The sequence below is a fragment of the Pteropus alecto genome, unplaced genomic scaffold, assembly GCF_000325575.1.
Source record: "Pteropus alecto unplaced genomic scaffold, ASM32557v1 scaffold276, whole genome shotgun sequence".
Classification (NCBI taxonomy): Eukaryota; Metazoa; Chordata; class Mammalia; order Chiroptera; family Pteropodidae; genus Pteropus; species Pteropus alecto.
Window position 1 is genome coordinate 1,125,925 of NW_006438074.1, and position 24,712 is coordinate 1,150,636.

Genomic DNA, 24,712 nt, shown 5'->3' on the forward strand with positions numbered 1-24,712 from the left:
TCATAAAGCATTCTCCACCACCCCTCTCATCAGTACCCACTTAAACAAGGCTGCATGCTTGGACTGCTAATAGCTGCAACAACTTTTGCTGCTTGTTTTCCTCAGTCGAAGAGAAGTTCTGAGCCTGGCAACAAGAACACTACTATTTCCTTTCAATGGAATGTCTTCAGGGAACCACACTGTGTGTTGACGGGGTCTAGTACCCCTTGTCAATAGGACCCTGGGTTTCTTTCAAGGAAATCGGCCATAGCTAGACAGGGTATAATGTCTCATTGTCCCTTCACTTGTTGGTCTATATAGCTCAATTGTCTGGCTTATCTTTCTGAGCACAAGAGCCACCGTTTATCCACTGACCAGCAACAATAACATGCAACAACAATGGCTAGCATTAGAGAGCTGTGTACCCTCTAACATTTAACAGTTTCACCCTATGAACCTATTTGTTAGTGTAGTATATCCAACATAAACCTAGTGTAAGATCCATCTGTTTCTGCCCATCTCCACTCCACAGCCACCCCAGTTGTCATTCAGGTCTTACTGCTTAAGAGGGAACCATGTTCTGAATCTTCCTCATCTGAAATCTTTCCTTCTTTCATCTTCATACAAATGCCCTACAAGCACCAGACACTAAGGACTTCCTCCATACCTATCATGTCCCTAGCTTGCCAGCTCTCAGAATTCCCATGGCTCTCTGATCCTATTTGTGGTCTTGCCATATGAGAACTTCCATTTCCTTGTTGGATTTCTGTGGCCAGGAAGCAAAGCTGGCTCAGCAGGTGGTTTTCTGTGGGTCAGCTGTACTTGGCTCTCTGCACTGGTGGAGGCTTAGGAGTTAAGTGGCATTCAGCTGGTTGACCACTTTATTCCTCCAGACTATCAAGTTCTTTCTATGCCATTGGAGCTGGGCCCATGGGTCCAGAGGCCCCCATCTGCCAAGAGTCTGTCATCTCCTTGGTGTCTTTGCCTGAAGCCTTCCATCCTGCCTCCTGCTTTCTCTCACTGAGTGCATCTGCACACCGAACCCTGCCAGGTATCACGTAGGAAGCATTTTGGCAAGGAGAGTCAGTGAGTGAGGTTTTCTTGGCAACCATAAAATAAAACTACTGTAAGGATCTGCCACATAAAGTTATGCCGCTTCAGCTAGGGAATTTCAACCCTCCTGTGGGAGTAACAGGGCGTGGAATGAGAAAATATATATAGAAGGCTCAAGTGTTGGCTTGATGGCTCATTCATTTGATGGTCCTAAGGAGATGTATGATCTACACACTGTGGACATTAATCATACTCGTTGCCTCTTGTATTTGTCTAGGGAATCAATAGATGTTTTTTCTGGATATTTTTTCCTGCCATAAGACAAGGTGAGGGGAAATTTCTCATTCCCTTTGCTCAAGTTAAGTTGGTCCTGTGTGTACACAGTGATGAAGGTAGAAACATGCTGCCTGCATATCAAGTGCCTCAAACACCAGAACTGGATGGAGACCAACACCTGACCTGTGGGGATTAGTTTGTAAGTCCTGGCCCTGTTTTAAAGGGGGTGTAATAGCCAGACTTATACAGAGTCATTTTTATGATCATTTCCCACCTCAGTAGCTGTTGGGAAATATGAAAGGGGAGAGAGAAAAGAGCCTCAGAGGAGACTTGGTAACACTTTCTGGGTTGGAAATTGTTTTATCGAATTTCTTCATTCATCAGAAAATAAGTTATTTTGCATTCAACCTCATAATGATTAACTATTGTGTTTCATATATTTGTTCTTAAGCAGATGTTTTAATAGATCAGCCTTGCAAACATCAGATAAAATGTCGCTTTATGAAGAGAAATGGCATGGGGACCTCATTGAATAATTAGTAATCTTTTAGCAGGGGCTTCACTTTCATACTTGAGTTGATTAAGACTACAGGGACATGTCCTGGGGTTATTGAAAAGGTCAATGCCATCCACAGCAATTATGTATATGGTAGACACTTTAGGTAATTTTAGCGGTAAAAAATGAACTTGGGATAACAGGTTCACAATTCTGAGTCCAGAAATGTTTAGGTTTCCTAAGCAAGTAAGGTAATTTTTATTAACATGCACTTGCAGACTGGGTTCCAAAACAAATCCTTTTCATTTCTACCAGTGGGTCGTTTGCCTAAACACCTCCTTTGAGAATTATGGCTTTAAATGATATGGAACCCAAAGAAAAGAATTAAAGCTAAAATATGTAAATATATATTTTAATGATTTTTTTCTTGGTCATCAAAGCAATATATAATTCTTATAAAAATTTTACAAAATACAAAAACAGGAAAAGTCATAAACATATCACCTAGAAAGAGACTTTTAACATTTCTCTTTTATCTTTTCCCTCCTCTCCTTTTTCCCTCCTATCTTTGTTCTTTCCTTCTACCCCTTCTGTTCCCAATTGTAACACAAGTGAGAATATTGAAAACAATTTTATATCCTGTTTATTTTACTTAGAATAGCTTCAGCCTGTAAATAAGTCATGAAATCCAGCAGCTATAAAGGTTGATTTGACTATATAAAAATCTAAACGTTTTACCATAAACAAAACTTAAAAACAAATGAAGCAATAATATTCTCGACCAATATAACAAGTTACTGCTGTCCATAACATTTAATGAGCTTCTTAAAAGTGATCAAAAAGATAACTCAGATTTTAAAATGAGTAAAATATGTGACTAAGCAACAGACAGAAGAAATACAAATGGCCATTAAAAATATCTGTTAAAGCCTAATCTCAATAATCAAGAAGTGAAGTTAAAACAATGAGATCATTTTCCCCTAGCAGACTGGCAAGGACATAAGAATGATTACATCTAACCTGAATAAGGAAGCAAAGTAGACGCTTTTGTACAGTGTTGGTGGGAATGTACATTGGCGCAGCCTTTCTGGAGTGCATTTGCTCAACATCTATTTAAATTTTAAACATTTATACCCTTTGACATTTCCACTTCTAAAAATTTACCCTAAAAATAAACACTCTTACAAGTGTACAAATAATGTTCATTGCTCTATTGTTTGAAACTGCAAAAAAATTAGAAACAGCCTAAATTATGGTACTTCTTTATAATGGAACTTTTTGGTAGCCATTACAGAAAATGAGGCAGATCGATAGGATGTAGAAATATATTCAAAATATTTAAGTTAGAAAAACAAGTTACTTCATAATACCATATTAGCGTGTATTGAGAAAAAAAGATTGGAGGACTATGAACTTGTCATCATTTTTTCAGGAGCGGTTGAACTTTAATGAAAATGTAACTTTCATAATCAGAAAAGAAATAATTTTCAAAAGATAAAAATTCTATTATAAACATTTTCCTATACTTTCATCCATAAAATTTTAGCAGCTTTCATAAAATTCCATCATGAATATACTATAATTTAGCCATTTCCCTATTAATAAATAATTTACTTTGTTTCTAAATTTTGCTGTTATGTGTGATTCAGCAACAAACATCTTTGTAAAATAAAATACTTAAGTTGACACAAGAATATCATATTATGCGGCAGAGGTTGAGAGTTTAACCTAGAAAGAATCCGTTAGATGATTTTGAATATAAAAGATTAACACTTTCTAATCTGTTAAGCCTTAACATGACCATAGATGGCCCACATAGAGGCAAAAGAGTTGGGTCACTGCTTCTCCAGGCTGTGCTCTCCCCTCTGGGTACAGTTTATCACTAGTGTTCATGGTCTCAGCATGAAAAAGGCTAGAGATCTTATCCCTATTATACTCTTCCCAAGCTCAGTCCCAAGCCGCCGCCTTCTTCTATTCCCTGTCCCCAGATGAACTCTTCCACACCCAGCTTAATGACTCTTAAATTTATATCTCCATCCTAGCCTTTCCTCTGAGTTCTAACCATGTATATTCAGCTGCCTTTTAAACATTTCTACTTAGACATCTAAAAAAATATGTCCAAAATAAATTCCGTGAGCCAGAACATGCTCATCATACCTTCTTCCTTTTACCCTCTATATCCTTCCATTGCTAAATCCCGTTACTTTTGTCCCATAATGGTTCTTGATCCATCTAGTTCTCTCTACCTTACTGTCCCACACTAGTCTGAGCCACCATCATTTCTTGTCTGGGTACTCCAAAAGCTTCTTGACTGGTCTATTCATGCCTTATCTCATCCCCTGTGATCTGTTGTCCAAGTTGTAGTTGGAGGCATGTTGTAATATCACAAATTAATGCCATCCCTCTCCTGTGTAAGATGTTTCAATGGTTTATCTTTACTCAGGCTGAAGACTGAAATCCTCACTGCCCCTGCATATAGGTTCTTGCTATCTCCTGTCTCCTTCAGTATTCTGAGCCCCTTGCATATTGCCTGGCCAATGGATGAAACTCAGAAATTTGTAGAATGGGTGAATGGATGAATATCTTGTGTTAGGTAATACACAAATGATACTACTCTATAACTTGTGATAAAACCAAATTTTAGGCTTTTGCTATTTCGACGACTTTTTAAAATTCTTTTAGCAATTTAATACAGTCTTCACTTTGATAAAATTCAAGTTTATGTAACTCCGGACATTCAAAACACAAGCCAGCCCTAAATGATTTTGTTTTAAAATTAAAATTATAATTCAAATTCACTCTTTTAGAAATGCCACCTCTTAACACTTGCTCACATGTTAGCCTTTCCTCCTTAGAATAGGGCAGAGAATTATCTTCTGAATATTTGACTACTGAGAGAGATTTACTGAGCACTCCCCTATTCCTGTACCTTTAAGGATTACATAAAGTCTATTTAACTTCTTTGTGCACAAGATAACCAAAGCAAAAAAAAAAATTTTTTTTCCAGAATTTTGATTATGCATTTCATAGTAATGTGCACAAAAATGTCCCTTTGTCATAGTTCAATCTTGGGATATTTATTGATGGTTCTTGTTTTAATTGGTGAAGCCTTTTCAAGAAACAGTCTATTAAGAGGATTAGCAAGCAGCACAACACCATTACATAGAAGAGAGTGTACCTATTATAGTGGGTTCTAAGCCCAGCCCTTGGAGGGAGGTGAGCAAAACTGAGTTCGAATCCTAGATTTACCCTTGACTAACTAAATGGTTTTGGCATAGATAAGTATAAAGCACTTATTAGCATTTGGTGAACAATCATTGACTGTTAGTTACTAATGACACTATTCTTATTATCTGCAGAAGTTTTTCTCAGGTTCTCTGGACACACACACACGCAAATGAGTGAACAGTATACTTACAATAGTATATTGACTGTATGTTTTATGATAACTAATATCAATGTTGTACTTTATTAAAGAATTGCTGTCTTAAATTCAGGTATTGAAATAGTTACAGATGAAATGATTTTATATCTTAAATATGCTTCAAAATCCGAGAAAGATGGCCCAGGAAGGGAGTAAATGGGTAGATGAAGCAGGATTAGGCATGCATTGACAGCTGCTAAGACTCGCTATGGAAGTTCTTATTCTCTATACTTTTGTATATGTTTGAAATTTTCCACGATAAAAAGTTTATGAAATACATTAAAAATAGTTACCGAATAGCTTCTTAGATTTATTCTTGTTCAAGGAGCCAGCTCTCAACTTGTTTCCTTTATTTCTTTTGGAAGAGTCGCTGAGTCCAGTGATCTGAGCAGTAAGACTCATGTCATTTTGTTTTACGACTTGGAATAGCTCAAGGTGGAAACAAAATAAATACAATTTCTAGATTTCCTTTGTCTTCCACCACTTGGGAATCCTCTCTGAAACCACTGTGGGCATTTTAAGTAACGCTGATTACCCAGCAACAACAATGAACCTTTCAGGCAACCAGGGAGGATAAAATAACTCTTTCAACCTTTCTATGCTTGCATGACAAGAGGCGTAGCTATTAAATACTGGTGCTCAATGAGCTAATGAATAATGAGCCTATAATTGTGTATTTGGCATTTTAGAATCTGAGCCTCTACCCTGTATGAACTTGTAAACCTCATTGTGTAGCCTTGTTAAGTTTGGCTTCTGACTTATATGTCAGCACAGGAGGCTGAGAACCCCCAAAGCCAAAAACTGACCTCTGAATATTTCAAATTCAAGAGTCATAGGGTGATTTTTCTTGCTTTAGCTTTTTTTTTTTTTAATGAAAATAATGCTTTATCCTTAGAATGGAAGCTGACCATGGCTATAAATGGGTCTGTAACCCTCTCAATGTTCTTCTTTTCTATCTGGTTGCAAAAGAATGCTTGAGTCCTCTCTGCTTTCCAATTGCCTCTTCTAAAGCAATTTCCCTCTCCAGCTTCTCTAAAGCAAAGAATTTGAACTTCTATTTCAGGATTCTTCTTTTCCTTCTGGAATCCATCTCTCAGGGGCAAAGCACATGGCTTTTTATAAGTTTAATTTGGAACAAGGGTCCTAGTGAGGTTTATGGAACTTCCTTCCTTCTCCTAAATATAAGACAGCCTCTGAGTTGGCCAGGGCAGCTCGGTGAAATGCTTGTTTCTTTCTTTGGTCACATCTTCTGCCAAGACCAAGCTGGAGCTAGGGAGAAATAAGGCTTAGCCCCAGCTGAGTGGAGAGACAGGTGCACAGACAAGAGCCTTCTGGAATACAGTGCTGTTGTAGAGATATGAACTGAGCACTCTAGGAACATAGTTGACTATTTGGGGACATCAGGACAGGCCTCACGGTAGAGGTATAAGATATTTGGGCTGAGGATAGAACTGATAGCCAGGGATTGTATTATGTTCTTCATCGAACCCCTTTGGGATCCCAATTTGAGGGTTTTGTCCTATTAGATCGTTCCTGGTATGACACTAGCAGCAACATTTCTCTTGGGGCTCACACAGTTCTGAGAACACCTAAAATAAGACTGAAAAGTCAGGATTGAGGTGTATAACCTGCCTCTGTGCCCTCGAGCATTCTATGCTCAGGGTGAGTTGCATCCCTTGTGCTGCTCAGTTCTGTCTCCTGAGCAGTGAGGCTGTGCAGACTTCTCAGTGCAGGGGGAATTGTAATGGGCGGCTGATAAAACCGATTGCAAAGCACTTTTCTCTCCCTGAACAATTCCTGCTACCCATGACAGCAGCTGAGTAATAAGCGATCAAACGTCTTACCTGGGATGTTAGTCATAAGCTCTCTTGAGCAATCACAGGTCAACTCTTTAGACCATTGTGGGTTTCTGTTAGCACTTGTTTCTGTTACCCAAGAATATCCTTTGCAAGCGCTTAGCAGGCATAACGGCTTCAGGAGAATTCAGAAACTCAGTAACCTTGTTTGGCAGTGCGAGAGTGCTCTGGGTGCAGGACTGCTGGTCTAGAATGTGGTGCTGAAAAAGCTAGCCCAGGCTCAGACCCCCCGCCCCCACACAGCCCTGTTCTCTCCTGGGGCCACAGACTATAATCTCTAACATTGGCCATCAACCTCTAATGTGAGCCCTCAGTCCCAGAGGAGCCAGACATGCAGGTGCTAATAGAGCCTTGAGTCTGAAAGCACTTATGGAAGAACTGGCAGTGGCCTCCCGCACATGGACATGCTCCCCTTTCCCTGGCCCCCCTGTGCTCTTGTGATTCTACCTTCATGTGGGTTAAACGAGTCTTGCTTGTTTTGTGTGACAGGGGAAAGAGAGAGTCTCCACAGATCATAGCCCCCTAAAAGCACTTGTGTGGCAAGCAGGATTCACGTGGAGAAGGATGCAGGAGGCTGATCCGGGGGGCTGAGACCAGGCTTGGTTTAGAGGCAGAGAAGGCCGGGCACACAGGTGCCTGGCACCCCTTTGCCTGACATCCTGCACAACCAGGGAGACTGGTGCCAGGAGCAGAGGAGGGAGAGGGTTCTGGTCTGTGTTCCTGTTGATCCACGCCAAGAAAACTCTGCTGCTTTAACCTCGCTTATCAGGGATTCCTGGAAAATAGGACTTTGTTTTCATTCCCGAGTGTCTTACAGTGACCTTGCTCTGTGAGACTTGCATGGTCAGGCAGTATCTACCTCACAGGGCACAGTGTAGAAAGCAGTCACACAAGTTCTGTCATCACCTTTCTCCTCCCCGCTGAAATGTGATCCTAGGCTGGATAGGGACCAGCCTTTTCCCATGGGCCAAGCAGACCAACAGAGCAGGGACAGGAGAACAGAACCATGAGTGCCCACTGTGTAGGTGCCACAGTGAAGAGACACCTTCATTTCCAGCAGCATGTCCCCAAGAGGCCATGGCAGCCTCAGCTGCTGGCAGTTGACTACAAATCTCCAGATCAGGAAAGTCACTTAGCATCCCCTGTTGGCTCTACAGCCACCTCCTCATTGATAAGCCCATACAGCTTGCCCCTGAGCACATTGTTCCTTAGAAAAGCAAAGTATAAAAGTGTCACCAGTAGGCCAGACTGCTTCTCTCATACTCTCCAGGCTGAGCCTGGAGGCTGGTAATTGTGTCAGTGTGTAGGACCCTTTTCCAGCCTGCCATGGTGATGGGCCTCCCTCGGTAATGGTGCTTGGATGTGCATGGAGCTAGAAGCCATGTTGGGAGGAAGTATTTTAGGACAATACTGCCTTTTATTTGCAGTTTTATCAGTACCCAACCGTGTTCCTGTCTGCATTGAGGGCCTTTACCAAACAGTTCTGCTGCTGGAAATTCATTTCTCTAAGTGTATTCTTCTGCATGTTGGAGAAAAGGTAGAAAGTGCCTTTGTCCTGAGCTCACCAAATGCACTAAGGCCTCCTGAGGCTCCCGTGTATCTGGGGCACAGCAAATCCTGTTCTTACTCCTGTTTTTCCTTTTCCTGGTTATTAATGTCCCCACTAACCTGCTGAATCTAAGATAGAAACACAGGAGTCATCATTTCCGCTTCCTCTCCCCATCTACCTCCAAGTGTTTGTCAAACCCTGTCACTAATTGTTTTCACTAAAGCACTGTCGACTGACCCCTCACTTTCCATTTCCTTTGTCACTGTCCTGGTTCAGGTCTTAACATCTCTTCCCTGAACTGTTTCAGCTGCCTCGAATTGATCTTTTCTGTTCAGCTGGGAACCCATTACTTAATCAGAGAGCTTCAGTGGATCCCTTTGGCCTAATATTTAAATATCAAAATTCCTTAGCGTGGCATTCAAGGCTCTTCATAATTTGGACCTAACTTTCCTAACATCTGATGGCTCCAGCATTCCCTTGCTATCTCTCCAGCCTCACTACATCACACGGGGCTCCTGAGCCCACTGGCACATCACAACTCGGTGCCCGCCTCCCTGCCCCAGCCCCATCCATCTGCCCATGCTGACTTTCTTACACTCCTTCCCTGTCTGTCTGGTAGACTCTGACTCATGCTTTAAGACCCAGCCCAGTTTCTACTGCTAATTTGGAACTGTCACACTCTCCTCTCACTGGAAGGAATTAATTGTTCCCTCGTGTGTTTTACCTGCAGTACTTGGTTCATGCTTCCATCATACCACTTGTGTTGTATAACAGTTGGTTCTCTCGGTCTCTCTTCCTCTCCTTCTCCCGCACTCTCACATATATACACACACATGCATACATCTATATGTATATTGAACAAGTACTTATTGAGTGCGTTATGCTAGGTACGGTAGTAAACCAGATCAACCTGATCCCTCCTTTATGGGCATATAGTTTAGCAAATATCGAACTCCTCATTATGCCGTGGATTCTTAGGGATAAAGATCTGTACTCCTGATGCTTATCACAGTCCCATGGTCACTTGGTCCATGAATGGTCACTAAGTGAACTCTAGTGGGCAGAGATAAATACCAGAGTGGAGGATGGTGGATATCTTATGGGTACAAGGTAAGTGGGAAGCCTGGAAAAGTCACATTCTGCCCTCAGTTTCTAAAAGACAGCCTACTTTTATATGTGGTTAGCCCATTCATAAGGAGCCAGCATCTAGGAACCATGAGGCAAATTTTGAGATTTGATCTAAATTTTTTATCTAGAAAATTCAAAGAAGTTTGTTCTTTTTGAAGTGTGTATGTGCATGAACACTCTGTAGTCCGATCACCCATCTCATGAGCCAGCTGGTTCAGGTGGATGCTTTGGGGCCTGGCTTCCCTACCACATGCTGCAACTTGTTTCTTTCAGAGACCTGAAACTGGACAATGTACTGTTGGACCACGAGGGTCACTGTAAACTGGCAGACTTCGGAATGTGCAAAGAGGGGATCTGTAATGGAGTCACCACGGCGACTTTCTGTGGCACACCGGACTATATTGCTCCAGAGGTGAGTGCAGCTGCTTGAGCTCCTCTGGAAATCTGTGCTCTGAAGTAACCCGGATCAGAAATGCCACAGGCTGCCTTTGTGTGCTGTGGCTTTGTGGGCGGCGGCGTTGAAAGCTGACACCTCCAGACTCCTTTATGGCTCATTGGCTGAATGATGGCCGAAAATGTCCTCAGTTTTTCTAAAAGTCAAAAAAATTTTTTTGTAAACTTTGCAGTTGCTTTAGGCTTCAAATTTGAATGAGGACAAAATGTGCTCCACTCACAGCTGTTTATTTTCTTCCTTGTCTCTACTCAGTGCTTTGATCCCAGCCCCATTTAGCAGAAGTAAAGAAAAGCTCTTGAATCTTTCCCATACATGTGAGTGAGCCCAATCTCCTCTTCTTTTACATAGATGTAGTTTCAAAACCCTTTCTGTTTTGATCTACACATGCCATATACCATGGCGTAAGCAGGCCATAAATGTTTGATCCCCTGGATGAGAAGGCCTCTGAGTTGACCACAGGGAAAACAGGCCGTTCTCTAGAGATAGAATGAAACACGCATGCCAGCACCGGAAGCTCTATTTTTTTTTTCTTTGATAGTCTTAATCCATCATTTTCCCTAATCATTAAGGACTCGTTTGTTAATCAGATACACGAAGCACTTCTCACCTATCCCTCTTTGCACAGATCCTCCAGGAAATGCTCTATGGACCTGCAGTAGATTGGTGGGCAATGGGCGTGTTGCTCTATGAGATGCTCTGTGGTCACGCGCCCTTCGAGGCAGAGAACGAAGATGACCTCTTTGAGGCCATACTGAACGATGAAGTCGTCTACCCTACATGGCTCCATGAAGATGCCACAGGGATCCTGAAATCTGTAAGTTTGGCTTCCCTGGCCAGCTTTCAACCTACTGCAGACCAGCTTGCTGTATGTGCCTCTCATGTGTTTTTTTTTTTTTTTTTTTTTTTTTAAATATCTCCCACCAGTAAGCTACCAGCTTTAACTGAAAGATGTGTTTTAATCTGTAGAATCAAAGAACCAAAGTTCTCTCAGGCTGTTTATTTTCCAGCCAGCTGTGATAGTAGTTGATAGTGTTGCTTGCCAACTATCAAGTATTTCTAGCACTTGTGGCTTTAGTATAGTGAAGTGATGTTCCACTGTCAGGGCACTCCAGGGCGTGGGGTCACGCGGATGCCACTCCAGTGTGTTGCGCTATTGTTTCTGTCGGCAATGTCCAAAGAGCAGGACGAAGGGCCTTTCCCTCGTGTGGGTAGATGAGAAAGAAGAGTTTCCAAACCTCTGCAGATCTCTTTTGCTTCCATGTCGCCCTTATGCCAGCCAGGTGCTGAGCCCAAGATTCAGGTGCAGTGAGGTAACATAAGTTGAGAAAGTTTTTTGTTTTGTTTTTTGCATGCATTTATGGCACTGTGCTGGAAACTTTATTTTGATGTGAGGAAGCAACATGAATTTGAGGGCTTTATGTTGAAAATAAGAAAGCACATGTAATTTGGGTCAGTTCTGTAACCACATTAGCTGAGTTTAAATATCACATATTCTCATCTATTACATGCATGGGGGAGTAAAGATGAATACAAAGTCAGTTCTTCAGAGAGGTGGTTCATTTCTGAAAGGAGTTAATGGTACTGGGAGTTTCATAAGAGGGCTGTGGAGCAGCTGCATTTCCTCATACGGGAACTCCAGGCCTGGCATAAAATTTACCATCTTAATGGTTTTTAAATGTACATTAAGTATATTCACATGATTGTACCACCACCACCATCTAGTTCCAGGATTTTTTTCATCTTTCAAAACAAACCCCATACCCGATAAACTCCCCCATCCCCAGCAATCACCATTTTGCTTTTTGTCTCTATGAATTTGGCTACTCTAGGTACCTCATATAAGTGGAATCATACATTTGTCCTTTAGCAACTAAAAACAAAACAAAACAAAAACCTGGGATCAGAATCCAGATTTTCCTGCCTCCCAGTTCAGGGTTCTGAGCTAGACCACATCTAGCCATCCCCCATTTTTCTTCTACTTCCCATTAATAAGTGTCTTTTAACCTTAGAGCCCCATATTTGTAGCACCCAGATTACTCCCTGATGTGATTATTTCCTATTGTACCAGACACAGTAGCCACTGGAGGAAGCTACTAGGATGCTGTGATCTTACCTTCATAGCATGAATCTGTCACCTATTGAACTTTTAATAATGTTTATGATACTGTTATAGTGTTAAAGACTGTATACTTGAATAATGCCCTAATTCCAGAAATAATTATTCTATTGACCTGTGTCTGTGACCCTGGAAAAAGAAACTAATGTATTAGTAAATTAGAATCCCTATTCAATTCAATTTGGCAACTACTTGTCAGGTGACTTCCTTTTGCTTGGCTTGTGCTGAGAATGCAAAGATGAAAAGACTTGGCCTCTTAAGCAGCTCAGTCTAGTAGGAATGAGAGCATGTACACAAATACTTAGCTTGCTGCCAAGGAGAAGTGATCAGAACTCTCTCTGGAGGCAAGGACAGGGAAGACGACATAAGGACGAGACAGAGAAAGTGGCATTTAAGCTGGATATTGAGCAAATAAGGATTCAATAGGGTTGACAGGGAGGCAAAGAGTATTCTAGGCAGAGGAAATAACTTGTACACAGCCTCAGAGGCAGGAAGCAGTGTACATGTTCAAAGAACTGCAGTTACTAGTTCTGTGCTGTTGGAGTGTCGTATGGAGGCAATAAAAGATGAGTTTAGGACCATGTGAACTTTGAGGGGTGTGGAAGACAGTGGTATATACCCTGCAGTTGATCACGTGGATCTGGAACTCAGGAGAGAGGTTGGAGATGATCACTATGGCATGGTAGTGAGAACATAGGAGCAGATATTGACTAGGGGAGAGGGTGAAGAGGAGGACAGAGGATGGGACCTGGGGCACACCAGTGTTGAAGGGGTGGTAATGGCAGAGGATGCCATGAAAAGGTTAGGAAGGAATGACTTCAGGTTGTGTAAACATCTAAATGTGCTGTGTATCTCCTAGTTTTACTCGTGGTGAAATAGGCCAATGGTTTTACAACGTGATTTACCCAGAAACTGACACATGCGGTAACTTTTAAGTAGTGCTAGCTAGGTCAGAACAAATGGTCCTAGGCCAGATAACTGAGGGCTTGCAGAATGTATGTGTGCTGGGGGTTAGGTAAGTTGAGATATTCTTAAGGATTCTGAACAAACATTCGTTTTGTTGTACAATTCCAAATCAAGGTAAAGGAGATAGCTTTTCTTTAAAAATATAGACTTCAGGCTTTTTTTCCTCCAGGGTTCTGTGACCACCTATGATTCTGGGAGCTTGGTGACTTCAAGAGTTTCTAATGCTGACCCCATTGGGTGGTGCCTTTTAGAGTCTGAAATACTATCAGGAGGTCAGCTTGCTAAGATTTGGGTTGTAATCACTTATCTTTACCCTTAATTTAATAGAGCTTGATGGCTATTAGAAACACAAAGATTTGCAGAGATGACAGATCCTTAAAACATTTTGTTCATATCCCTGGTTGATGAAGCTGAGGCCCAGAAAGGTGAACTGGCTTCACATGGTGGAATGGAAAGAGCACACATTAGTTTGAGTCGAGAGTTCTCGTTCTGCTTATGCCATGACTTTTTTAGTCTTTATCTTTGTAAGGCAGTGATAACACCTGCAATACCCACTTCAAGTAAGGTAGTGCACATGAAAGCATTTTCAAAGTGGCCTGCACTATACAGGAATAAGGTACTAGTATTAAGTTATGAGTAGTAATTTCACAAAACACTGAGAGGTGTCATGATCTTCATCCTCTCCTTGAACAATTAATTCACCAATATCATCAAGATTATTAAGTGCTTAATTGTCCACGAGGCTATGTTATTCTGTAGAGAATTATATTTGTTTTTTTCCAGAGCTCTCTAAGCCAAAGACTTATGTGGAATATAAATAGCTAAATAGATATTGATCTTTCTATTTAACAGACTTATTGCATAGCAGCCACAGGTCTGCAATGTTCAGGTGCTACGCAAGGGGCTGGGGGTGCAGAGATGAGCAAGGACAGACATCTATGCCCTCTTGGAATTTACAGTTGGGGTGGGGAGACAAATGTTAAAGAAGTTATCAAATTGTAAGTATATATGTAGTTTATTTGTATAAGAAAAAAATCTAAGGTGCTTTGAGAATATGTAACAAACTAATCGAGGCCATCCTCCCTTGATGACATTTAAGCTGACCTCAAAGGCTGCAGAGAAGTTAGACTTACAAGTATGCAAAGATCTTGAGAAAGAAGTCCATTTGAGTAACTGTGGTAGTGTGGGGTAATAGGAGATGAGGCCGCGTAAAGGCGTTTAACCTTTATCTGAAGTGCCAAGACAAGTCATTGAAGGATTTCAAGTAAGCATCAATAACAAATCATTTTTTCATATTTAAAAGATATCATTCTGGATATCATATAGAGATATTGTGGATCAAACAAACTGAAATATTTGCAGATGAAATATCTGGGATTTTTTCCAAGACTGGGCATGTGTCTGTAACTTTCAAGGCTGGGTGATGGGTACATACTTACATTTAAAAAAATTTCTCTAATCGTAATTTAAAAACATGAATATATAAGTTCAAAGTGTGTGTATATATGTATACATACACATGTTCTAAATTGTGTAGAAAAAAATGAAGAGATGATTTAATACAAATATACAAAGAGCAGAAAATGATGTGAGCCAGGATCTCGCTACATCTTTTGATTCCCCATTAGCATCTCAAGGTCCTAGACTGAGAGTCTATATCGTCTTGGTCATTTTAATATTACAGACAAAATTAATCAATGGTTTCAGCCTGTTCATTCTTTAGCATCCATGAACAGTCTCCATTTTCAAGAAGTGTTCATTGGCCCCCAAGTTGAGTACCTAAGTGTACCTCAAAGGAGGATTTTAAATGAAGGGACAGAAAGAGAGAGCCCTCACTGGTGTATTCTGTCCCAAGCTGCTACTCTGCATAATTTTTCTCTGCTGGGCCTGTTTTTCCCAGCATAGAAGCAGGAAGGGCCAAGATCGCCAAGCCACCCCTTCATATCTGCTCTCAGCACCACCACAGCGCGGCGGGTCATCCCTACTTCCTGACGATCTTTTCTTACGAACATAATGTCACGGCTATTCTTGGAATTAGTGTCCTTTTTGTTCCTTCAAAAGGAAATGCTTTCTGAATTCCTTTTTACCTTTTTAAATAGAAAGTATTATTATTCCATATTCGTAGGAACTATTTAATACCCATTTATAGTAACATACTAGAGTTATAGATGTTAAATGCCTCAGGGCTTTGTATAGTGTAACAGTGTCAATGAGTCCCCTAAATCCTTGACCAGCATTTCACAGAAAGTGAGTGATTAAATAGGATGGGCACCAACATCTTACCCAACGTGACTCCTAACCAAATGTTACTTTCCTACTCTGGCCTTTATCATCATCTTTACCAACACCTCCAAGATCGTAGACTTTTGAGTTCTTTATGAAATATTTGGACATTCATACACACAGACATGGATGCAGGGCAGATACTTGCTTGTGAGAACACTCCTCATGGAACACAGTCTGTGAGAGGAGGAGTTGGAACACAAACAAGTTTCAGCCCAGGATTTCTACTTGAATTCCCAAATTATTAACCAGTCATCCTTATAACTAAAATTAACCATAGTATGTACTCAAAAAAGTGTAATGAGAAGACTTTTTCTTGCTTGCCCTTTTGTCTCTCATCTTCCATTTAAATGTATGTGTTACATGTGCATGCTCTAAAATAGTCCCACCCTCTGTTAGAATAGATTATAAAAGCTTACAACATTCACAGAAATTAACACAGAAAGGATATATGAAGATACACACACTTATGCAAAGAACAAATGTAGGCTTTCCAAATTGCTGACCTTAAAAAAATCATGTTTTTTTAAATTTGATTTTAGAATACATGTTTTCTATTGGCTACTGAGTTTCCTAAACTGGCACTAAATCATTCCAAAGTACAAATAATCATGACAGAAGAAAATAGTTTACTGAGAGCTTCTGTGATTGCACTGAGTTTTACACACATCTAGCCCTAGAAAGACTTGAGGTCCTCGCAAGTCCACAGAGGTTTGGAAGGTGATGGCCTCTGAGGTGAGTGTTTCTTTGTACTAAATCATCTCCTGTGGAGATCACGAGGCTCAGTAGTAACTCAGATGAAATCAACGCCCTTTCCTTTGAGCTCACACAGGTGGCCAGGTTAAATAAGTGGTGAAAGGAGTTTGGTGCATTTTCCTGAGTCACCTTTGTCAGTTCGGGAGGCACATAAACTTAGCATCAGAAGGAGATTATAGTTTTGTTCCTAAGTTTATAGAAATTAAAGTGTGTGTGCGCATGTGGGTTTTTCTGTCATCACACCTACTAGATTTCATCATCTGTGCAATGTCTGCAGGAGTCCTGTTTACCTCTGGGCACAATGAGGGAACAATTCCAGGATCTTCTTTTGGCCATATGTCCCACATCTGTAACCAGGCAGGTGATCAGGGCAGTATGGAGTTTGGTCCTATCTCCTTCTCCTTTGTTGGTAGAGGTTGGAATGCTCAAGGGACCAGCCAAGGTGGTAGGCCAGGAGGAGGCCGAAGAAGCGGAGGAAAAGCTCGGAGTAGAGTAATGCAGTGGATGCAACTCTGGATCATTAGAGCTGATTTTTCAAACATTGACATGAGGAGAAGTCAAAAGAAAGTTCCTATAAAATCCTTTAACAAGAGGGATGGTTTGGTACCAGACTTCTGGTCAAGATGGTGGAGTAGGCAAATGCTGTACTCACCTCCTCCCACAACCACATCAAAATTACAACTAAATTATACAACAACCATCACTGAGAATGACCTAAAGACTAACTGAACAGAATTCTTATAACTAAAGATATAAAGAAGCCACCACGAGACTGGTAAAAGAGGTGGAGACGCGGAACAGACAGGTCCCACACCCACAGTGTGGCAATTAAGGATTGGGAAGGATATGTTGGCAGCAGAGGTCCCCACTGAGGAGCAAGGGGAGCCAGCCCCAGACCAGATTCCCTATCCCAGGGCACCAGAGCTGGGAAGAGGAGTCCCCATAATATCTGGCTGGGAAAACTAGTGGGGATTGTGTCCGAGTGAGACAGAGGGCTGCCAAAGTCCCAGGCATTCCTCCCGAGGAGCCTGCACAAGGACTCTCATGAATTTTCTCACTCTGAGCTCCAGCACTGGGGCAGCGAATCAAAAAGTCCAGGGATATATGGGGAGGAACTGAATTAACTAGCTTCAAGGCAGCTCTCTCTAGGGATAAAAGCACTGGCAAGTGCCTTTGCTCCCGAATGCTTCCATTCACCCCGCTGCTTCCCTGAGACTCCACTCAGCTCCCATGCCAAGCAACCTGCCTCGGACTTTCCTAAATCTCCCAAAGGTCCACAAACTTCAAACAAGCCTCAACAGGCCCTGTACTTCTTTCTTAGCAGCCCCAAGCCTGGCACAAGTGGAAACCAGTATCAACTTGCAGTATAACTCCTATCAGGTAGCCCCAAACCTGGCATAAGTTGTAGCCAGTGTTGGCTTGGAATGTAGCTTCAACTAAGTGGCCACAAGCCCAGTACAAGTGGTGGTTGGCCTTAGCTCACATCATGGTGCCCACTAAAGGGTCCTAAGCCCAGCCCTAGTGGCAGCCGGCCTTGGTTTGCAGCGTAGCTTCTCCTAAGCACCTCCAAGGCCAGCACAAGTAGGAGCCAACTTCAGTTCACTTTGTAGCTGTCCCGAGCCAGGCACAAATAGTTGTGGACCTTGGCCTGCACTGGAGTTCCTCCTAAGAGGCTCCAGAATCAACACACCTGGTGACCAGCTTCAGACCACACCAGAGCACCACCCAACCATCTCCACAACAGCACACCTTGGCCGGCACCAGAGCCCCACTAAGGGGACTCCCAGTCCATTGGGTCAGCCTCCATACAACAGCTTATCCACTGTAGTCATGACCAGCCCTCACAGCCACCCAATCTGAGGGTCAATCTAACCATTAACATGCCAACAACAATCGAGGCTCAACTACAGCAGGAGGGCCCATGCAAGGAACACCCCTGGAGTACCCAACTCAGGTGAAAAGGAAAACTGTGCCCATGGCCTCATAGGACACCTACATAAGGCCACCCTACCAAGATGAGACAAAGAAACATGTCCCAAATGAAAGAACACTATAAAAAAACTTCAGAAAAGAACAAAATGAAATGGAGACAAGCAATCTACCAGACAGTGTTCAAAACACTGGTTATAAGGATGCTCAGTGAACTCAGGGGAAGAGGGCATGAACTTAATATGAACCGCAATAAAGAGAAACCATAAAAAAGAACCATTCAGAAATGAAGAATACATTAGAAGGAATCAACGGCTGATAAAATGCAACAAAGGATCAATTCCGTGATCTGGAAGACAAGGTAGCTGAAAACACTGAATTGGAACTGCAAGAAGGAAAAGACTTGATAAATGAGTGTAATTTAAGGGACCTCTGAGACAACATCAAGTGCACCAAGATTTGCATCATAGGGTTACCAGAAGGAGAAGAGAGCAAGAGAGCAAGGGCCAGCATTACTCTAAGCAAAAAGCCAAAGACACTACAAAAAGATAATTATTGGCCAATATCCCTGATTAACATAGATGCAAAAATCCTCAACAAAATATTAGCAAACCAAATTCAGCAATACATTAAAAAGATGATACACCATGATCAAATGGGATGTATTCCTAGGATGCAAGCTTGGTTCAATATGCACAAATCAATTAACGTGCTATACCACAAAGAAAATCAAGAATGGAAATCATGTGATCATTTTAATATATGAAGAAAAAGCATTTGAGAAAATTCAAATCCACTTATAATAAAGTGGGAATAGAGGGAACATACTTCAACACAATAAAAACCATATACGGCAGACCCACAGCTAACATCATACTCAATAATAAAAAGTTGAAAGCTTTTTCTTTAAAATCAAGAACAAGACAAGGATGTCTCCTTTGACCACTTTTATTCAACATAGTATTGGAAGTCCTAGCCACAACAATCAGGAAGAAGTAAAACTTATTATTTGCAGATGACTTGATACTATATGTAGAGAGAACCCTAAAGATTCCACAAAAAAAGCTATTAGAATAAATGAATTTAGTAAACAAAATACAAAATTAATAATAATCAGAAATTGGATGCATTTTTATACACCAATAACAGAAAGAGAAAATTTTTAAAAACCGTCCCATTTACAATTGTATCAAAAAGAATAAAATATCTAGGAATAAATTTAACCAAGAAGGTAAAAGACGTGTACTAAGAAAACTAAAACATTGAAGAAAGAAATTGAAGAAGATACAAATAAATGGAAGCATATACCGTGCTCAAAGTTAAGAATTAACATAGTTAAAATGTCCATACTACCCAAAGCAATCTACAGATTCAGTGCAATCCCTATCAGTCGAAATACCAATGGCATGTGTTTACAGAACTAGAATAAAATTTACATGGATCCACAAAAGACCCCAGATAAAGCAATCTTGAGAAAGAAGAGCACACATGGAGCTATCACACTACCTGATATAAAACTATACTACAAGGCTATAGTAATGAAAATAGCATGGTGCTTGAATAAAAACAGACACATAGATTAATGGAACAGAACAGAGAACCCAAAAGTAAATCCACACCTATATGGTCAATTCATCTATGAAAAAGGAGGCAAGACTCTACAATGGGGTAAAAGCAGTCTGTTCAATAAATGGAAAACTGGACCCATACATGTAAAAAAAAAAAAAAATTAGAACACTTTCTTACACCATATACAAGAATGAACTCGAAATGGATTAAAGAATTGAATGTAACAGTTGAAACTGTAAAACTCCTAGACAAAAACATAGGCAGTAAACTCTTAGATATCACTCTTGGCAATATTTTTGTTTGATATGTCTTCTCAGGCAAGGGAAACAAAAGAAAAACAAATGGGACTACATCAAGTAAAAAGTTTTTGCGCAGCGAAAGAAACCGTCCACAAAATGAAAAGACAATTACTATATGGGAGAAGATATTTGCCAATGATATTTCCAATAAGGGATTAATATCTAAAATATATAAAGAACTCATACAAACTTAACACCAAAAAAAAAAAAAAAAACAATTAAGAAATGGGTAGAGGCCCTGAATAGACATTTCTCCCCAAAGGACATACAAATGGCCAATAATTATATGAAAAGATGCTTAACATCACTAATCATCAGGGAAATGCAAAATAAAACCACAAGATATCACCTCACACCTGTCAAAATAGCTGTCATCAATAAATCAACAAACAAGTGTTGGCAAGGATGTGGAGAAAAGGGAACACTTGTGCTTTGTTGGTGGGATTGCAAATTGGTGCAGTCACTATGGAAAACAGTATGAAGGTTCCTCAAAAACTTAAAAATAGACCTACTAGGTAACCCAGCAGTTCCATTTCTGGGTCTTTATCGGAAGAAACCCAAAATACCAATTTGAAAAGACATATGCACCCCTATGTTCATCGCAGCATTATTTACAATAGCCAAGATATGGAAGCAACTCATGTGTCTATTGATAGACAAATGGGTAAAGAAATTGTGATACATATATACAATGGAATATTACTTAGCCATAAAAATAAATGAAATCTTGCCTTTTGTGACAAGATGGATGGACCTAAAGGGTATCATGCTGAGTGAAATAAGTCTGACAAATACTATATGATAACTTATATGCGGAATGTAAAAAACAAACAAAACAAGAACTCATAGATACAGAGAACGAATTGATGGTTGCCAGATGGGAGGTTAGTTGGGGGCATGAGTGCAAGGAGTGAAGGGATTAAGATGTACAAATAGCTAGTTATAAAAAACAGTCACGGGGATGTAAAGTACAGCATAAGGAATATAGTCAATAATATTGTAATAACGATGTATGTTGTCAGATGGGTATATCTGAAACTAATGTTGTATGGCAACTATAATTGAAAAACTAATAAAAACTGCGCCATTCTTTTTTCCGCTCCTACCGCTGCCCCCTGCCCAGACCAGTCTGGATCTGGATACCTGTGTGCAGTGAGAATGGCAGGATGATCTGTTGTCATAGGCATGCAGATTACCTGTGTCAACCCTGCCCAGTGCATTCCTCTCAGACCCACTCCGAACAAGCTAGAGCAATTCTCCTTGTCTTGCCTCCTCCAGTATTCCATAGCAACACCATTCTGTATAATAACCTGTACTTGGGAAGATTACAGTTTGTTTTCTCAAAGCTATTAAAAAGATCCATTATGTATCCTTTCCCCACCCCTCTCCACCAGGCTCCGTCCTACCCCTAGCTGGTTGTCATCAGCCTCTTCTTAGATTTAAATATCTGTCTCTGCGTTCTCCTATGGCAAAGTAACTTATCAACGCCAACTCAGAACTCTGGTGTCTCACAGCATGTCCCATGCTATCCCATCAGCTAACTTACCTGCCCACCCTTGTCCCTCTCATGACTGCTCTAGACTGGATAGTGCTGCTAGCACAGGTCATTCCTGAATCTGTGACTCCACCACCACCCCTGGCATGAGGGGGTGTGAAATGAGAAAGTTGGTGACTGGTCTTCATAACTAGGTCAGACTATCTGTGACAATGGCAAAAGACAGACACGTGGCTGCAACCTGCACACACAAGCTTGCATGTTGTCAGCCCCATATTGTACGCCTATGCCGAGGTTGGCTATCACAGCCAGGAACCATACTCTATTCTGCGCCCTGTGCTTTTTCTGTTCTTTTTCCTTGTAGAGCCATACAATGTCTTGTTCTCATTTCAGAGCGTCTCCCAGGAATATTGATGGGAATGTCCTGTGGCACAGTTTCCTTCCCTTCTGGCTTGCCAGCATTAACTGCTAACTCTCTGCTCTTTTATCTGAAATTGAATGAAAGGAGAAGGTCATTTTGTTTGCCCAACAGCCAAATCCAGCTATTAGGTAGAAAATACAGTGTGTTCTCCCTCTTGGAAGAAAATCTTATTAGACTAATTGCTCTATTTACATAGCTAGTCCTCTTCCTCTGAAATCAGACAGATTTTGAAAGAGGAAAAAACACTTCAGCCATTGCCTACATTTTAATGAGTTTCAAAGTACATTTGGATCCTGTTATCTCAGGATACATTATTACAGAGTTGACTGTCCTGCGGAACATCCAACAACTCAAAACCAAAGCCTGCCCATGTGTAGCAGAGCCCACAAGACATGAGACTGCTGTACCTTGACACCCACCAGTTTACAAAGAAATTACTCCATTGCAACCTTCATCCTGCATTCAGTATGTCCCTTCTGTCATTAAAGCAGATATAACTGTACATTAAAACCTGAGTATTATTTATATTCTTATTTCAAAATTGGCTTTAGAAATACTTGCTCTCAAAAAAAATTATTTTCCAGAGACCATCACTACCACCCCACTGGTGGAGCCTGGGACTGTGGAAGCAAAAACAGGACTTATTCTCTTCCTGGCTGCAAAGTGAAGGAGCAGGGAGAGTAAGATGAGCCTTAGGCCAAGGCGACCTCAGATTTTAGTCTCTCAGAGGCTTTCAATCTATACTCCTACCTTTACGTTAGAACCTATAAGTGGCTTAACAAGATGCTTACTGATATGAACATTTCTTGAGGGCTTCTTTTGTGACAGGCATTTTACACTGAGTATCTCATTTACTTGTCATAGCGACCTGATGAAGAGAGATTTGGGCTTAGATGGAGGCGGCACTAGGAGTCCTATTCAGACTCGAGGCCCAGAGTAGTTAAGGAATTTGCCCAAGGACACATAGCTCATCAGCAGCAGAACTGGTATACACACACAGATAGCGGAACTGGAGGCTTCCTAGGACATTCTTGTATAAACGTGGCCTAAATCTCTTTACCTTTCACCATAGAACTTCCTTCAGGAGGACATGTGGCTACTTTCCTGCAGTCACCTTCTCTGCAGCCTTAAAAGAATTGCTAAGTTCCTTATTCTCAGGGCTGGTGTGCCTCTGATTCCTCCAGTGTCCTCTAAATTCTGCTTTAGTGAGGGCCACAGAAGGAAGGGGAATGAGAAATGAGTCCATGCATTCTTGATCCCCCTCTTTCCCATGTTCTCCAGTCAGGTTGAGACTTAAATTTGGGAGAGAATCAGACTTTCCACCCTGGCCTCCTCACTCTTTGCAGCCTATAAAGTGCTTTTATTAACCCTAGAAAACATTCTGCCTCCTTTAGTAAATGTGTCCAGAATTTTTCATGAAGTCATTTTATTTTCTTCCTTGGCTGACTTTCTTGTTTGGACCACAGTCAGGAAGAAGGTCAGTTGAGGTGAGGCAAATTTGAAGTATGACCTTAAATATGGACAAATGATCGCTCAAACAGCATTGTTGTTAACTCGTTTGGCATTTGGGTCCCATTAGGGACATAACCAAATAGAGAAGTTTTCTGCAAAAGGATGCTGCCATTACCCCTCTCAGCAGCAAGAACATTGTGTTTAGGAAGAGTCCTGTGCCTGGCCTAGGGTGGCAAGCCCCTCCTGTGTACTGTGAAAGAGTTCAGGTCTGGGACTAATGTTAAATTGTCCCTGAATTTCTCGTCTCTGCATCTTTGCAGGGAGGTAGTCATGACAGGGCTACCCCTTCTCAGAATGGTCCATTCTGGTTTGTTTCATGGTATTCATTCTCCTCTGTCTTCTTCACGAGCCCCTCTTGCTGCCACGTGGCTTTCTTCTCACCCTGTGTCAGGGCTCAGGAGCCACGCAAAGTCAGTGAGTGAAGCCAGCCAGCTGTGAGGCAATAGAGAGTGGTGGGGCATGTGGCTGACCAGGGCTCGTGGGCCCCATCTAAAGAGGCAGCCACTGCTCAACTCCAGGCCATTTTGATGAAGAAGAAATTCAGGTCTAGTGTTCCAGAATACTCCATTTTCCAAGAGAAATTTGAAAACTCGATTTTTATGTGATGAGACCTTTCCTGGTTTTTCAATGTTTGGCAAATAATTGAAATGATTTTAAAACACACTATATGGGTCAAGTGAAATGTCTGAGGCCTGGGGCTGGACTCAGTTTTATACTCTCTCTCCTTCTCCACAATCTTGCACACCCTCCCTGGTTTAGCTCTTGCTCTCTCAACAAATGTCGACGTCTCAGAGTTAGATCTCTAACTCTGGCCTGCACCCCAGACATCCATGTGGATGTCTGCGTACCTCATGCAAAGCTGAGCTCATCAACTTCCCAGATCCGCACAGGTCTCGAGAAATGCTAGATGTTTTTGTTTCATTCCCCTGACAAAAATACTATTACTAGTGCAACTACTTTTATTAATGCTAATAGTACTACTACCCACAGTAATCCATTGCTCCTCTTTTGTTACCTGTTTGCCATTCAACACCACCGCTCTGTCAGCTAGTGTCCCCTGTGACCTTGCGCTCCCTCCTTACCCTTTCACCCAGCTCCCAGCAGGGTGGATTTTGTTGGTTCTTCCCTATACCTTGCAGGACTTGCTTCTA

The 24,712-nt window shown here is 41.3% G+C and overlaps 1 protein-coding gene across 2 annotated transcripts in view; it reads left to right on the top strand.

Moving 5' to 3' along the window:
* PRKCH (protein kinase C eta) overlaps positions 1-24,712 on the top strand; it is a 194,949-nt gene that overhangs the window by 164,558 nt on the left and 5,679 nt on the right. For both annotated transcript variants that reach the window (XM_006915103.2, XM_025049138.1), the window contains exons 11-12: positions 10,035-10,173; positions 10,841-11,029. In XM_006915103.2, coding sequence (XP_006915165.1) covers positions 10,035-10,173; positions 10,841-11,029 — 328 coding nt within the window. The remainder of the gene's footprint in view (positions 1-10,034; positions 10,174-10,840; positions 11,030-24,712) is intronic.